At 44.2% G+C, this 18,394-nt stretch overlaps 1 protein-coding gene across 2 annotated transcripts in view; it reads left to right on the top strand.

Annotated features, from left to right (window-relative positions):
* The window catches only part of spegb (striated muscle enriched protein kinase b), an 84,747-nt gene that overhangs the window by 42,645 nt on the left and 23,708 nt on the right, over window positions 1–18,394 (top strand). For both annotated transcript variants that reach the window (XM_072445346.1, XM_072445345.1), the window contains exons 15-23: window positions 100–219; window positions 802–906; window positions 2,766–2,972; window positions 9,935–10,058; window positions 11,697–11,869; window positions 13,705–13,817; window positions 13,899–14,067; window positions 14,855–14,951; window positions 17,118–17,318. In XM_072445346.1, the coding sequence (XP_072301447.1) occupies window positions 100–219; window positions 802–906; window positions 2,766–2,972; window positions 9,935–10,058; window positions 11,697–11,869; window positions 13,705–13,817; window positions 13,899–14,067; window positions 14,855–14,951; window positions 17,118–17,318 (1,309 nt within the window). The remainder of the gene's footprint in view (window positions 1–99; window positions 220–801; window positions 907–2,765; window positions 2,973–9,934; window positions 10,059–11,696; window positions 11,870–13,704; window positions 13,818–13,898; window positions 14,068–14,854; window positions 14,952–17,117; window positions 17,319–18,394) is intronic.

The following is an 18,394-nucleotide window of genomic DNA, read 5'->3' as shown; positions in this document are numbered from 1 at the left end:
TGGATTGATTGATTGATTGATTGATTGATGTCTTGATTGATTGATGTCTTGATCGATGTCTTGATTGATGTCTTGATCGATGTCTTGATTGCTCCTCAGACCGGGACGAGCACAGTCTGCTGATCAAAAGCGTGGCTCATTCTCACGGAGGAGTTTACAAAAGTGTCATCGCCAATAAAGTGGGAAAGGCCACGTGCTACGCTCACCTCTACGTCACAGGTACTGCAAACACTACTACTACTACTACTACTACTACTACTACTACTACTACTACTACTACTACTACTACTACTACTACTACTACTACTACTACTACTACTACTACTACTACTACTACCAGAGGTGGCTGGTTCTCAGTTAACTTTACTTGAGTAGCGTTTGAAGTAATTGTACTTTTCAGTGTAGTTTTCTGACCCTGTACTTGTACTACTACGTGGACATTTATAAATCATAAATGCATTTTACATCCAAATTGTTAAGTACTTGTTTATCCTGCTGCTCTACTCACCTTTGACTACTGCTACTACTAATACTGCTTGTATTACTACTAGTATTACTACTTCTGCACAGACCCGTGTGTCTCTGATCGCTCATTCATAAAACATATTGTGAATCAGGTCATTGTTTGCAGAATCAGCCTTTTGTTTATAACAACATCATCAAACCTTGACAGAGCTCAAATGCTAATCAGATCCTTGACAGCTGTGACCAGGACCTTCAGATTGAAAATTACCTCTGGATGAAACCCTTTGTGTTGTTGTGTCCAGTTCCGATTGTAAATGTTTCTTCTGGTGGTTGTAGACATCCTGCCGGATCCTCCTGACGGCTGCCCCCTGGTGGAGGCCATCACGGGGAAAACCATCACCCTGAGCTGGAGGAAGCCGCGCAGACTCGACCCCTCCATCGGTAAAGCACCAACAACAGCGTTAGCAACAGCAGAAGAATCAACAACAGCGTTAGCAACAGCAGAATGATCAACAACAGCATTAGCAACAGCAGAAGAATCAACAACAGCGTTAGCAACAGCAGAATGATCAACCACAGCGTTAGCAACAGCGTTAGCCACAGCATTAGCAACAGCAGAATGATCAACAACAGCGTTAGCAACAGCGTTAGCAACAGCAGAATGATCAACAACAGCATTAGAAACAGCAGAAAGATCAACAACACTGTTAGCAACAGCGTTAGCAACAGCAGAAGAATCAATAACAGCATTAGCAACAGCATTAGCAACAGCAGAAGAATCAACAACAGCGTTAGCAACAGCAGAAGGATCAATAACAGCGTTAGCAACAGCATTAGTAACAGCAGAAGAATCAACAACAGCGTTAGCAACAGCATTAGCAACGGCAGAAGAATCAACAACAGCGTTAGCAACAGTGTTAGCAACAGCGTTAGCAACAGCAGAATGATCAACAACAGCGCTAGCAACAGTGTTGGCAACAGCATTAGCAACAGCAGAAGAATCAACAACAGCCTTAGCAACAGCATAATGATCAACAACAGTGTTAGCAACACCGTTAGCAAAAGCAGAATGATCAAACAGCATTAGCAACAGGGTTAGCAACAGCAGAAGGATCAACAACAACGTTAGCAACAGCAGAAGAATCAACAACAGCGTTAGCAACAGCAGAAGAATCAACAACAGCGTTAGCAACAGCATTAGCAACAGCATAAGAATCAACAACAGCATTAGCAACAGCGTTGGCAACGGCGGAAGGATCAACAACAGCGTTAGCAACAGCAGAAGAATCAACAACAGTGTTAGCAACAGCGTTAGCAAAAGCAGAATGATCAACAACAGCATTAGCAATAGGGTTAGCAACAGCAGAAGGATCAAAAACAGCGTTAGCAACAGCAGAAAAATCAACAACAGCGTTAGCAACAGCAGAAGGATCAACAACAGCGTTAGCAACAGCATTAGCAACAGCCTAAGAATCAACAACAGCGTTAGCAACAGCTTTGGCAACAGCATTAGCAACAGCAGAATGATCAACAACAGCGTTAGCAACAGCATTAGCAACAGCAGAAGAATCAACACCAACGTTAGCAACAGCATTAGCATCAGCAGAAGAATCAACAACAGCGTTAGCAACAGCGTTAGCAACAGCGTTAGCAACAGCGTTAGCAACAGCGTTAGCAACAGCATTAGCATCAGCAGAAGAATCAACAACAGCGTTAGCAACAGCATTAGCATCAGCAGGAGAATCAACAACAGCGTTAGCAACAGCATTAACAAAAGCAGAATGATCAACAACAACATTAGCAACAGCAGAAGAATCAACAACAGTGTTAGCAACAGCGTTAGCAACAGCAGAAGAATCAACAACAGCGTTAGGAACAGCGTTAGCAACAGCAGAATAATCAACAACAACGTTAGCAACAGCATTAGCAACAGCAGAATAATCAACAACGGCGTTAGCAACAGCAGAAGAATCAACTGAAGTCGACTTTCCTTTATGTCGATTTGTGCCACAGTTACTTATTTTGCTCCTGTATCTGTACTTGTACTCGAGTAACAGTTACTTCTTTTGCTCCTGTACCTGTACTTGTACTCGAGTAACAGTTACTTCTTTTGCTCCTGTACCTGTACTTGTACTCGAGTAACAGTTACTTCTTTTGCTCCTGTACCTGTACTTGTACTGGAGTAACAGTTACTTATTTTGCTCCTGTACCTGTACTTGTACTCGAGTAACAGTTACTGCTCCTGCACCTGTACTTGTACTGGAGTAACGAGCACGTGCTGGTCTGCGTGTGTCCCTCAGACCCGTCCTCGCTCATGTACGCCGTCCAGCAGCAGGCGCTCGGCTCCATCCAGTGGACGATCATCGCGTCCGGACTCAGAGACATGAGCTTCTGCCTCACGTCGCTGACCAAAGGCGTCCGCTACAGCTTCAGAGTCCTGACCATCACCAGCAAAGCATTCAGCAAACCTTCTCCAGCCACCGAGCCGGTGCAGCTGCTGGACAGAGGTAGTACTACAGCAGGACTACTGTAACTACTGTTACTACAGCAGGACTACTGTTACTACTGTTACTACAGCAGGACTACTGTTACTACTGTTACTACTGTTACTACAGCAGGACTACTGTTACTACTGTTACTACAGCAGGACTACTGCGACTACTGTTACTACTGTTACTACTGTTACTACTGTTACTACTGTTACTACAGCAGAACTACTGTTACTACTGTTACTACAGCAGGACTACTGTTACTACTGTTACTACTGTAACTACTGTTACTACAGCAGGACTACTGTTACTACTGTTACTACTGTTACTAATGCAGGACTACTGTTACTACTGTTACTACTGCTACTACTGTTACTACAGCAGGACTACTGTTACTACAGCAGGACTATTGTTACTACAGCAGGACTATTGTTACTACTGTGACTACTGTTACTACTGTAACTACTGTTACTACAGCAGGACTACTGTTACTACTGTTACTACAGCAGGACTACTGTTACTACTGTTACTACTGTTACTACAGCAGGACTACTGTTACTACTGTTACTACTGTTACTACTGTTACTAATGCAGGACTACTGTTACTACTGTTACTACTGTTACTACTGCTACTACTGTTACTACAGCAGGACTACTGTTACTACAGCAGGACTACTGTTACTACAGCAGGACTATTGTTACTACTGTGACTACTGTGACTACTGTGACTACTGTGACTACTGTTACTACAGCAGGACTACTGTTACTACTGTTACTACTGTTACTACAGCAGGACTACTGTTACTACTCTTACTACAGCATGACTACTGTTACTACTGTTACTACTGTTACTACTGTTACTAATGCAGGACTACTGTTACTACTGTTACTACTGCTACTACTGTTACTACAGCAGGACTACTGTTACTACAGCAGGACTATTGTTACTACAGCAGGACTATTGTTACTACTGTGACTACTGTGACTACTGTGACTACTGTGACTACTGTGACTACTGTTACTACAGCAGGACTACTGTTACTACTGTTACTACTGTTACTACAGCAGGACTACTGTTACTACTGTTACTACTGTTACTACTGTTACTAATGCAGGACTACTGTTACTACTGTTACTACTGTTACTACTGCTACTACTGTTACTACAGCAGGACTACTGTTACTACAGCAGGACTACTGTTACTACAGCAGGACTATTGTTACTACTGTGACTACTGTGACTACTGTGACTACTGTGACTACTGTTACTACAGCAGGACTACTGTTACTACTGTTACTACTGTTACTACAGCAGGACTACTGTTACTACTCTTACTACAGCAGGACTACTGTTACTGTTACTACTGTTACTACAGCAGGACTACTGTTACTACTGCTACTACTGTTACTACAGGTACTACTGTTACTACAGCAGGACTACTGTTACTACAGCAGGACTACTGTTACTACAGCAGGACTACTGTTACTACTGTTACTCCTGTTACTACAGCAGGACTACTGTTACTACAGCAGGACTACTGTTACTACTGTTACTACAGCAGGACTACTGTTACTACTGTTACTACAGCTGGACTACTGTTACTACTGTTACTACAGCAGGACTACTGCGACTACTGTTACTACTGTTACTACTGTTACTACTGTTACTACAGCAGGACTACTGTTACTACTGTTACTACAGCAGGACTACTGTTACTACTGTTACTACAGCAGGACTACTGTTACTACTGTTACTACTGTTACTACAGCAGGACTACTGTTACTACTGTTACTACTGTTACTACTGCTACTACTGTTACTACAGCAGGACTACTGTTACTACTGTTACTACAGCAGGACTACTGTTACTACTGTTACTACTGTTACTACAGCAGGACTACTGTTACTACTCTTACTACAGCAGGACTACTGTTACTACTGTTACTACAGCAGGACTACTGTTACTGTTACTACTGTTACTACAGCAGGACTACTGTTACTACTGCTACTACTGTTACTACAGGTACTACTGTTACTACAGCAGGACTACTGTTACTACAGCAGGACTACTGTTACTACTGTTACTCCTGTTACTACAGCAGGACTACTGTTACTACTGTTACTACAGCAGGACTACTGTTACTACTGTTACTACAGCTGGACTACTGTTACTACTGTTACTACTGTTACTACAGCAGGACTACTGTTACTGCTGTTACTACTGTTACTACTGCTACTACTGTTACTATTGCTACTACCGTTACTACAGCAGGACTACTGTTACTACAGTTACTACAGCAGGACTATTGTTACTACTGTGACTACTGTGACTACTGTGACTACTGTTACTACTGTTACTACAGCAGGACTACTGTTACTACTGTTACTACTGTTACTACAGCAGGACTACTGTTACTACTGTTACTAGAGCAGGACTACTGTTACTGCTGTTACTACAGCAGGACTACTGTTACTGTTACTACTGTTACTACAGCAGGACTATTGTTACAAGTGTGACCACTGTGACTACTGTGACTACTGTTACTACTGTTACTACTGTTACTATAGCAGGACTACTGTTACTACAGCAGGACTACTGTTACTACTGTTACTCCTGTTACTACAGCAGGACTACTGTTACTACAGCAGGACTACTGTTACTACTGTTACTACAGCAGGACTACTGTTACTACTGTTACTACAGCAGGACTACTGTTACTACTGTTACTACAGCAGGACTACTGTTACTACTGTTACTACAGCAGGACTACTGCTACAACTGTTACTACAGTTACTACTGTGACTACTGTTACTACTGTTACTACAGCAGGACTACTGCTACAACTGTTACTACAGTTACTACTGTGACTACTGTTACTACTGTTACTACAGCAGGACTACTGCTACAACTGTTACTACAGTTACTACTGTGACTACTGTTACGACTGTTACTACAGCAGGACTATTGTTACAAGTGTGACCACTGTGACTACTGTGACTACTGTTACTACTGTTACTACTGTTACTATAGCAGGACTACTGTTACTACAGCAGGACTACTGTTACTACTGTTACTCCTGTTACTACAGCAGGACTACTGTTACTACAGCAGGACTACTGTTACTACTGTTACTACAGCAGGACTACTGTTACTACTGTTACTACAGCAGGACTACTGTTACTACTGTTACTACAGCAGCACTACTGTTACTACTGTTACTACAGCAGGACTACTGTTACTACTGTTAATACAGCAGGACTACTGCTACAACTGTTACTACAGTTACTACTGTGACTACTGTTACTACTGTTACTACTGCAGGACTACTGTTACTACTGTTACTACAGCAGGACTACTGTTACTACAGCAGGACTGCTGTTACAACTGTTACTACAGCAGGACTACTGTTACTACTGTTACTACTGTTACTACAGCAGGACTACTGCTACCACTGTTACCACTGTTACTACAGTTACTACTGCTACAACAGCAGGACTACTGCTACTACAGCAGGACTACTGTTACTACAGCAGGACTACTGTTACAACTGTGACTACTGTTACTACAGCAGGACTACTGCTACTACAGCAGGACTACTGTTACTACAGCAGGACTACTGTTACTACCGTTACTACAGTAGGACCACTGTTACTACAGCAGGACTGCTGCTACTACTGTTACTACAGCAGGACTACTGCTACAACAGCAGGACTACTGCTACAACTGTTACTACTGTTACTACTGCTACAACAGCAGGACTACTGTTACTACTGTGACTACTGTTACTACTGTTACTACAGCAGGACTACTGCTACTACAGCAGGACTACTGTTACTACAGCAGGACTACTGTTACAACTGTGACTACTGTTACTACAGCAGGACTACTGCTACTACAGCAGGACTACTGTTACTACAGCAGGACTACTGTTACTACCGTTACTACAGCAGGACTGCTGTTACTACTGCAGGACTACTGCTACTACTGTGACTACTGTTACTGTTACTAAAGCAGGACTACTGCTACAACTGTTACTACTGTTACTACTGTTACTACTGCTACAACAGCAGGACTACTGTTACTACTGTGACTACTGTTACTACTGTTACTACTGCTACAACAGTAGGACTACTGTTACTACTGTTAATACTGTTACAACTGTGACTAATTTTACTACTGTTACTACAGTAGGACCACTGTTACTACAGCAGGACTACTGCTACTACAGCAGGACTACTGTTACTACAGCAGGACTACTGTTACTACCGTTACTACAGTAGGACCACTGTTACTACAGCAGGACTGCTGCTACTACTGTTACTACAGCAGGACTACTGCTACAACAGCAGGACTACTGCTACAACTGTTACTACTGTTACTACTGCTACAACAGCAGGACTACTGTTACTACTGTGACTACTGTTACTACTGTTACTACAGCAGGACTACTGCTACTACAGCAGGACTACTGTTACTACAGCAGGACTACTGTTACAACTGTGACTACTGTTACTACAGCAGGACTACTGCTACTACAGCAGGACTACTGTTACTACAGCAGGACTACTGTTATTACCGTTACTACAGTAGGACCACTGTTACTAAAGCAGGACTGCTGCTACTACTGTTACTAAAGCAGGACTACTGCTACAACAGCAGGACTACTGCTACAACTGTTACTACTGTTACTACTGCTACTACAGCAGGACTACTGTTACTACAGCAGGACTGCTGCTACAACTGTTACTACTGTTACTACAGTTACTACTGCTACAACAGCGGGACTACTGTTACTACTGTGACTACTGTTACTACTGTTACTACAGTAGGACCACTGTTACTACAGCAGGACTACTGCTACTACAGCAGGACTACTGTTACTACAGCAGGACTACTGTTACTACCGTTACTACAGTAGGACCACTGTTACTACAGCAGGACTGCTGCTACTACTGTTACTACAGCAGGACTACTGTTACTAAAGCAGGACTACTGCTACAACTGTTACTACTGTTACTACAGTTACTACTGCTACAACAGCGGGACTACTGTTACTACTGTTACTACAGCAGGACTACTGCTACTACAGCACGACTACTGTTACTATAGCAGGACTACTGTTACAACTGTGACTACTGTTACTACAGCAGGACTACTGCTACTACAGCAGGACTACTGTTACTACAGCAGGACTACTGTTACTACTGTTACTACAGTAGGACCACTGTTACTACAGCAGGACTGCTGCTACTACTGTTACTACTGTTACTACTGTTACTACTGCTACAACAGCAGGACTACTGTTACTACTGTGACTACTGTTACTACTGTTACTACTGTTACTAGTGCTACAACAGTAGGACTACTGTTACTACTGTTAATACTGTTACAACTGTGACTAATGTTACTGCTGTTACTACAGTAGGACCACTGTTACTACAGCAGGACTACTGCTACTACAGCAGGACTACTGTTACTACAGCAGGACTACTGTTACTACCGTTACTACAGTAGGACCACTGTTACTACAGCAGGACTGCTGCTACTACTGTTACTACTGTGACTACTGTTACTACTGTTACTACTGTTACTACTGCGACTACTGTAGTAGTAGTAGTAGAAGTAGTAGTAAGATAAGATAAGATATTCCTTTATTGTCCCACATGGGGAAATTTCATTGTTGCAACGCAGTAAATACAGAGGAAAAGAACAGATCACCTATAGGAATTTTGAAAAACACTCTCAGTAGAAGATCTCCTATAAACAAAAACTCCCATTTCACAACAAGGGATGGAGGGGAAAATAATAGTATAGTATTTATGTATCTAGTAGTAGTAGTAGTAGGAGTAGGAGTAGGAGTAATAGGAGTAGTAGTAGTAGTAGCAGTAGTAGTAGGAGTAGTAGTAGCAGTAGGAGTAGTAGTAGTAGTAGCAGTAGGAGTAGTAGTAGTAGGAGTAGTAGTAGCAGTAGGAGTAGTAGTAGTAGTAGTAGGAGTAGAAGTAGTAGGAGGAGGAGTAGTAGTAGTAGTAGTAGTAGTAGCAGTAGGAGTAGTAGTAGTAGGAGTAGGAGTAGGAGTAGTAGTAGTAGTAGCAGTAGGAGTAGTAGTAGTAGTAGTAGTAGTAGTAGTAGTAGTAGTAGTAGTAGGAGGAGGAGTAGGAGTAGTAGTAGTAGTAGTAGTAGGAGGAGTAGGAGTAGGAGTAGTAGTAGTAGTAGCAGTAGGAGTAGTAGTAGTAGTAGCAGTAGTAGTAGTAGGAGTAGTAGTAGTAGGAGGAGTAGGAGTAGGAGTAGTAGTAGTAGTAGTAGGAGGAGGAGTAGTAGTAGTAGTAGTAGGAGTAGGAGTAGTAGGAGGAGTAGGAGTAGGAGTAGTAGTAGTAGTAGCAGTAGGAGTAGTAGTAGTAGGAGTAGGAGTAGTAGTAGTAGTAGCAGTAGGAGGAGGAGGAGTAGGAGTAGTAGTAGTAGTAGTAGGAGGAGGAGTAGTAGTAGTAGTAGTAGGAGTAGTAGTAGTAGTAGCAGTAGGAGGAGTAGGAGTAGGAGTAGTAGTAGTAGGAGGAGGAGTAGTAGTAGGAGTAGGAGTAGTAGTAGTAGTAGCAGTAGGAGGAGTAGGAGTAGGAGTAGTAGTAGTAGTAGCAGTAGGAGTAGTAGTAGTAGGAGTAGGAGTAGTAGTAGTAGTAGCAGTAGGAGGAGTAGGAGTAGGAGTAGTAGTAGTAGGAGGAGGAGTAGTAGTAGGAGTAGGAGTAGTAGTAGTAGTAGCAGTAGGAGGAGTAGGAGTAGGAGTAGTAGTAGTAGTAGCAGTAGGAGTAGTAGTAGTAGGAGTAGGAGTAGTAGTAGTAGTAGCAGTAGGAGGAGGAGGAGTAGGAGTAGTAGTAGTAGTAGTAGGAGGAGGAGTAGGAGTAGTAGTAGTGACACAGTCTCCCAATGACATAACGATGAGACATATACAAAATACTCACACAAACGGCTCAAACTTGCCTCTGTGTCAGGTCCATATTTGGCCGAGGCTCCGGTGATTCTGGACAAACCCGACGTGGTTTACGTGATGGAGAGTCAGTCCGTGACCATAACTGTGACCATCAACCACGCCAACGCCGCCGCCATCTGGAAACGGTGAGTACTGCAGCCACTGCGACCATGGCAACAGTACAACAGTGTAAATCAAATATATATAACAAGGACTAAACACAGAATACACAAAACAAAAGACTTTATCCTTTTTAACGCCATTTAAAAGTCAGAAACAATTCCAGTTTCCAATATGACATCTAAGATAAGATAAGATAAGACAAGATAATCCTTTATTGTCCACACATGGGGAAATCTGACATAATATTTTAGTTTTAATATTGACATTATGGGGTCAAAGCCACAGAAAGAATAAAGGCAGGAAAAGCACCTTTTATGCTGTTTTGCAGTGTTTCCCAAACTTAATTACTGGACTTATATTTTAAAAGCCTTCACGACCCGAGCGAACAGACATTATGCCTAAATCACAAAAGAAAGGTAGATTTGACCATTATTGAACATCATGAGGATATTTTATTGTTATAGTTATTTTATAAATGATATTTTATTCTTATTTCAGAACGTATATGACTACTGTCAATGTTAACCCTGAGTGATCATTTGTACAATAATGGAACAAAATATGAAATAATTACAAAAAATTACGAATTATGCAACACATTTCAACATGGCTAATGGGTGGGCGTGTCTGTAGCGCCGATTGGCTCAAGGTCAAGTGCACTGACCTTTGCTGATTTATCATCATTTCCCTTCTTTTTGGACAAACGGGCAAGCATTTCTGAACCCCAACGAAGTCTCATGCGACCCCAACGAAGTCTCATGCGACCCCAACGAAGTCTCATGCAACCCCAACGAAGTCTCATGCGACCCCAACGAAGTCTCATGCGACCCCAACGAAGTCTCATGCGACCCCAACGAAGTCTCATGCGACCCCAACGAAGTCTCATGCGACCCCAACGAAGTCACATGCGACCCCAACGAAGTCACATGCGACCCCAACAAAGTCTCATTCGACCCCAACGAAGTCACATGCGACCCAAACGAAGTCTCATGCGACCTCAACGAAGTCTCAGGCGACCCCAACGAAGTCTCATGCGACCCCAACGAAGTCTCATGCGACCCCAACGAAGTCTCATTCAACCCCAACGAAGTCTCATTCGACCCCAACGAAGTCTCATTCGACCCCAACGAAGTCTCATGCGACCCCAACGAAGTCACTTGCGATCCCAACGAAGTCTCATGCGACCCCAACGAAGTCACTTGCGATCCCAACGAAGTCTCATGCGACCCCAACGAAGTCACTTGCGATCCCAACGAAGTCTCATGCGACCCCAACGAAATCTCATGCGACCCCAACGAAGTCTCATGCGACCCCAACGAGGTCTCATGCGACCCCAACAAGGTTTCAAGCGACCCCAACGAAGTCTCATGCAACCCCAACAAAGTCTCATGCGACCTCAACGAAGTCTCATGCGACTCAGTCTTTGGGAAAAACACCGGTGTATTGTGCTCTGTGTTTTTAGTTTGTTGTCCTGTTCTTTTGGATTAGCTGTGGCAGGAAGTGATTGGCCGCGGCGAGCAGCGCGGCGAGCATTGCGGCGGACGAAAGCGAACTTATTCACGCTTTCCTTCCGTCAGCGGCTCGTTTAAACCGCAGATTGTGTCACGATGGCTGCTGATGCCCAGCCTCTGCTCTCGCGCTCACCCCGTGTGTCTCCGCAGCCGTGGCGCCGTCCTGTCGAGCCGCCCCGGGGCGTACGAGATGTCGATGCCAGACGACGACCAGCACCAGCTCCGACTGTGCAGCGTGAAGGCGACAGACGCCGGGGACATGGAGTTCATCGCCACCAACAAGCACGGCACGGACAGCTGCGACTTCCGTGTGGAGATGGCGGGTGAGAGAGCGTCCATCCTCACGGGGGTTTAGAGCGCCACCTGCAGGTCCCTTGTGAAGATACACTGTCAGAACGTCACGTTTTATCTTTTTTGATTTATCATCATAAGTCGGTTAAATCACAAACGAAAACATTTAACGTTGACAAATGTAAAAAAGAGCCAGGGTTTCTCAGGAGGGTTTAAGGCTGCTGTTCCGCCCGGAGACAGCAGGGGGCGACGGCGTCCACCAAAATACAGATTTAACAATCACAAGGGCTTACAAAGACTTAAAGGAGGTCAAAATGTGACTTAGCGCTGCTTTAACAGACGACGTCACCGACACAGTCAGTGCATTCTACACACATCACCAAACGAAGGAAGAGACGCCTTTAAGTGGCGTTCATGTCGCAGTCTTAAGTTCAGTTATGGTTTTAAATACACACAAACACATACTCTGCATTATTTATTTGACTACAACTGAAGCTTTTTCTATTATTTAGGTTTGTATACTACTTTTGGAACAGTTCAATTAACCAGTGAATAACTCTGAGTTCTATTTCACGATCTCTCACTGAAAATGGTTGAGTTTATGTATGTATTTATTATTATTATTAGGCCCGAGCGCCACAAGCTGGCGAGAGGCCTATTAGTCCCGTAAGGCCGTGCGAAGCACGGCTGCGAAAGTGCGCAAAGCGCTCGCCAACTTCCAAACACTCACTAACACACTCCTCCACTCATGCACGTCCTGTGCATACTAATTAGTATTAGGAAAATGGAACATTACCGTTGTAAACGGGCGAAGCCCGCGCTAAACGAGCGCTCGTTTGCGCTAAGTAGCTCATGAATACGTTCCATCTCTTGCATGTTCCGTGCATATAAACATGTGATGCAAAAATGGAACATTATTACTGTTTAGAGGGCCAAAAACACAATTTCAAAATGAACGAGAGTACCCGTCAGTGATCAGGGACCCACACCATGAGGGAGGAAAGCGCTATCCGAAAATGTATAGTTTATGATATTTGAAAAACGGAAAACATTGTTTTCACATCGGAATATTATCTTTTCTTCTTCTCGGGACCAACCAACCTATTTTTCACCCATTCCGTCAATCTTGTTTTTCCAAAATTATAAAATTAGCCCGTCAGCGCCCCCAAATGTACAGAAAATGCCCCCAAAAAAGTAGAGAGGAAATGGCCAAAAAAAAAATCTGATCGTAAAAATCATGTAATCTGGCGCAGAGGTAGATGGTGACAAGAGAAGTAAAAAAATATGATTACGGCAACGCCGTCCGCCCAACCAAATGTCGGCCATATTGGATCAAAATTTGCTAAGCATGACTCGACTTTTACGAACTCCTCCCAGGACGTTGGGAAATTGTGTGAAAATGGTGCTGAGGAGTGAGACATCAAAAGTTTTTCAAACCGCAAACTGTAGCTAGAATTTCAGAAATTTCCTGAATTTTTAATTTGCTGTTGTTTGCGCAGACAAAGTCCAAATTGCGTCAAATTTGAATCAGTTCTAAGACCTTTTTCCCTAAACCTACTTGAAGAAAAACAAATTAATTTGGCACCACAGCGCCCCCCACAGAGTTAAATACGATTCTATATGGAGATTAACTTATTTAGTTTTTTGAAATTTTAAGAAATTTGGCACAAAATTCCATTTTGGCATCCCGATCAAAAAAGTAAACAAGACCCATGTCATATTTGTTATGGTTTTGCCGTAGCGATGACAGAAACCTCCCATGTTATTCCAAAGGAATGACAATTTAACATGTTTATACTTTATACTTTTACAAACTCTTTCTTCTAAAAATACTTCAATAATCTCTGTTTTCTGTTGCCGTCCTCAGCTCCTCCCACGTTTGAGAGCATCATGGAGGACCTGGACGTGTGCGCCGGGGAGACGCCTCGATTCGCTGTGGTGTGCGAGGGAAAACCCGTCCCCGACATCCTCTGGTTCAAGGTGCGGACAAACGTGGAGCGGTTTGTATGTTTGTGCACACGCGTGTTTAACCTGCGCCTGTCTGTGTCGCGTGCTGATCAGAACGACGTCCTGCTGGCGGAGAGCAGTCACTACACCTTTGTGTACGACGACAGCGAGTGTTCTCTGGTGATTCTGAACGCTCGGCCCGAAGACTCCGGAGTGTACACCTGCACCGCCCGAAACCAGGCGGGGTCAGTGTCCTGCAAGGCGGAGCTGACCGTGCACCAGGGTAAATGTTCTGCTACTGCTACTACTACTGCTGCTGCTGCTGCTGCTGCTGCTGCTGCTGCTGCTAGTACTGCTACTGCTACTGCTGCTGCTGCTGCTGCTGCTGCTGCTGCTGCTGCTGCTGCTGCTGCTGCTGCTGCTGCTGCTGCTGCTACCGCTACTTCTGCTACTGCTACCGCTGCTGCTACTGCTGCTACTGCTGCTACTGCTGCTACTGCTACTGCTGCTACTGCTGCTGCTGCTGCTGCTGCTGCTGCTGCTGCTGCTGCTGCTGCTGCTGCTAGTACTGCTACTGCTACTGCTGCTGCTGCTGCTGCTGCTGCTACCGCTACTTCTGCTACTGCTACCGCTGCTGCTACTGCTGCTACTGCTGCTACTGCTACTGCTGCTGCTACTACTGCTACTGCTGCTAATGGTACTGCTAGTCCTACTGCTACTGCTGCTGCTACTACTGCTACTGCTGCTAATGGTACTGCTAGTACTACTGCTACTGCTGCTGCTGCTGCTGCTACTGCTCCTGCTACTACTGCTACTGCTAGTACTGCTACTGCTACTGCTGCTACTGCTGCTACTGCTGCTACTGCTGCTACTGCTGCTACTGCTGCTACTACTGCCACTGCTACTGTTACTGTTGTTGCTGCTACTACTACTGCTACTGCTACTACTATTTTCTATTCTCTTTGTATTCCCCAAGAGATTAAATAGAACTGTAAGTGAAGATCTAAACCTCTGAATACTGTGGCAACTCAAATGAGATTAGAAAACTCTAATGTTCTTGTCTGTTGTAGTGAAAGTGAAGGAGGAGCCGATGGAGGACGAAGAGACAATAATGAGACGAATGCGTCGACTCAGCGACTACTACGAAATCCACAAAGAGATCGGACGGTAAGAAAGTACACGACTACTAAGACATCCACATAGAGACGCTAAGAAAGTACACGACTTCTACAACATCCACAAAGAGATCGGACAGTAAGAAAGTACACGACTTCTAAGACATCCACAATGAGATCGGATGCTAAGAAAGTACACGACTTCTACGACATCCACAAAGAGATCGGACGGTAAGAAAGTACACGACTTCTACGACATTCACAAAGAGATCGGACGGTAAGAAAGTACACGACTACTAAGACATCCACATAGAGACGCTAAGAAAGTACACGACTTCTACAACATCCACAAAGAGATCGGACAGTAAGAAAGTACACGACTTCTACGACATCGACAAAGAGATCGGATGGTAAGAAAGTACACGACTTCTACGACATCCACAAAGAGATCGGACGGTAAGAAAGTACACGACTTCTAAGACATCCACATAGAGACGCTAAGAAAGTACACGACTTCTACAACATCCACAAAGAGATCGGACAGTAAGAAAGTACACGACTTCTAAGACATCCACAATGAGATCGGATGCTAAGAAAGTACACGACTTCTACGACATCGACAAAGAGATCGGATGGTAAGAAAGTACACGACTTCTACGACATCCACAAAGAGGTCGGACGGTAAGAAAGTAAAAACCTACTTCGACATCCTCAAAGAGATCGGACGGTAAGAAAGTACACGACTTCTATGACATCCGCAAAGAGATCGGACGATAAGAAAGTACACGACTTCTACGACATCCTCAAAAAGATCGGATGCTAAGAAAGTACACGACTACTACGACATCCACAAACAGATCGGACGGTAAGAAAGTACACGACTTCTACGACATCCGCAAAGAGATCGGACGATAAGAAAGTACACGACTTCTACGACATCCACAAAGAGATCGGACGGTAAGAAAGTACACGACTTCTACGACATCCACAAAGAGATCGGACGGTAAGAAAGTACACGACTTCTACCACATCCACAAAGAGATCGGATGGTAAGAAAGTACACGACTTCTACCACATCCACAAAGAGATCGGACGGTAAGAAAATACACGACTTCTACGACATCTACAAATAGATCGGATGGTAAGAAAGTACACGACTTCTACGACATCCACAAAGAGATCGGACGGTAAGAAAGTACACGACTTCTACGACATCCACAAAGAGATCGGACGATAAGAAAGTACACGACTTCTACGACATCCTCAAAGAGATCGGACGGTAAGAAAGTACACGACTTCTACGACATCCACAAAGAGATCGGACGATAAGAAAGTACACGACTTCTACGACATCCACAAAGAAATCGGACGGTAAGAAAGTACACGACTTCTACGACATCCACAAAGAGATCGGACGGTAAGAAAGTACACGACTTCTACGACATCCACAAAGAGATCGGACGGTAAGAAAGTACACGACTTCTACGACATCCACAAAGAGATCGGACGATAAGAAAGTACACGACTTCTACGACATCCACAAAGAGATCGGACGGTAAGAAAGTACACCACTTCTACGACATCCACAAAGAGATCGGACGGTAAGAAAGTACACGACTTCTACGACATCCACAAAGAGATCGGACGATAAGAAAATACACGACTTCTACGACATCTAAAAAGAGATCGGACGGTAAGAAAGTACACGACTTCTACGACATCTACAAAGAGATCGGACGGTAAGAAAGTACACGACTTCTACGACATCCACAAAGAGATCGGACGGTAAGAAAGTACACGACTTCTACGACATCCACAAAGAGATCGGACGGTAAGAAAGTACAAACCTACTTCGACATCCTCAAAGGAATCGGACGGTAAGAAAGTACACAACTTCTACAATATCCACAAAGAGATCGGATGGTAAGAAAGTACACGACTTCTACGACATCCACAAAGAGATCGGACGGTAAGAAAGTACACGACTTCTACGACATCCACAAAGAGATCGGACGGTAAGAAAGTACACGACTACTAAGACATCCACAAAGAGATCGGACGGTAAGAAAGTACAAACCTACTTCGACATCCTCAAAGGAATCGGACGGTAAGAAAGTACACGACTTCTACGATATCCACAGAGAGATTGGACGGTAAGAAAGTACACGACTTCTACGACATCCACAGAGAGATCGGACCTCTGCCTCTTCCGTTCCAGCGGCGCGTTCTCGTACGTGAAGCGCGTGGTGCAGAAGGCTGATAAATCCGAGTTTGCGGCGAAGTTCATCTCGGCGCGAGCCAAAAGGAAAGCGTCGGCTCTGCGGGAGATGAGGATCCTGTCCGGACTCGACCACCAGAGGGTGCTGTACTATCACGACGCCTTCGAGAAGAGGAACGCCGTTATCATCGTCACCGAGAAGTATCCTGGATCAGACCCTGTTCGGACTTGTTTTGGCCCGGGTTAAGGCGGGGCTGTGATCACTGCGATATCGTATTATTACAAGTATTACAAATGTGGGTTTTTTGTGTATTTTTATCATCTAATACCGATGTGTTTGGGCCGATAAGGGATATTTTCAGATACCAATACTTAAATTCCGTTGAAAGACCTCAGATTTATCTTAGCATATTAAAATGACTTAGATTAAGAACACATGATCTTGTTTAGAAGGCCTTGACTTGGCAACTGTTTACCACGATCTTGATTGTAATAAGTTGTTGTTCTTTTTGCTTTAACTGCAAAAATATTGTTCTACTGTTAATAATTTGCTTAAATGAACTCAAATCAAGTTAATATGGCCTTAAATCCAGTCATTTTAACGTGTTTATTGCCATATTTTTGGCATACTACTGCTACTGCTACTACTGCTGCTGCTGATACTACTACTGCTACTACTGCTGCTACTGCTGCTGCTACTACTGCTACTGCTACTATTGCTGCTGCTGCTACTGCTGCTACTACTACTGCTACTGCTACTACTGCTGCTGCTGCTACTACCACTGCTACTGCTACTACTGCTACTACTGCTGCTGCTGCTACTGCTACTACCGCTGCTACTGCTACTGCTACTACTGCTGCTGCTATTGCTGCTGCTGCTACTGCTACTGCTACTGCTACTACTGTTACTGCTACTGCTACTACTGCCGCTACTGCTACTGCTGCTGCTGCTGCTGCTGCTGCTGCTGCTACTACTGCTACTGCTACTACTGCTGCTACTGCTGCTACTGCTACTGCTACTACTGCTGCTGCTGCTACTGCTACTGCTTCTACTGCTGCTGCTGCTACTGCTGCTGCTGCTGCTGCTACTGCTACTGCTACTACTGTTACTGCTACTGTTACTACTGCCGCTACTGCTACTGCTGCTGCTGCTGCTGCTGCTGCTGCTGCTACTGCTACTACTGCTGCTGCTGCTACTGCTACTGCTACTACTGCCGCTACTGCTACTGCTGCTGCTGCTGCTACTACTACTGCTACTGCTGCTACTGCTGCTACTG

The sequence above is a fragment of the Eucyclogobius newberryi genome, unplaced genomic scaffold, assembly GCF_026437365.1.
Source record: "Eucyclogobius newberryi isolate DKJ021-1_F unplaced genomic scaffold, fEucNew1.0.hap1 SCAF_14, whole genome shotgun sequence".
Taxonomy (NCBI): domain Eukaryota; kingdom Metazoa; phylum Chordata; class Actinopteri; order Gobiiformes; family Gobiidae; genus Eucyclogobius; species Eucyclogobius newberryi.
This window is presented reverse-complemented; position numbering and strand designations above follow the sequence as displayed.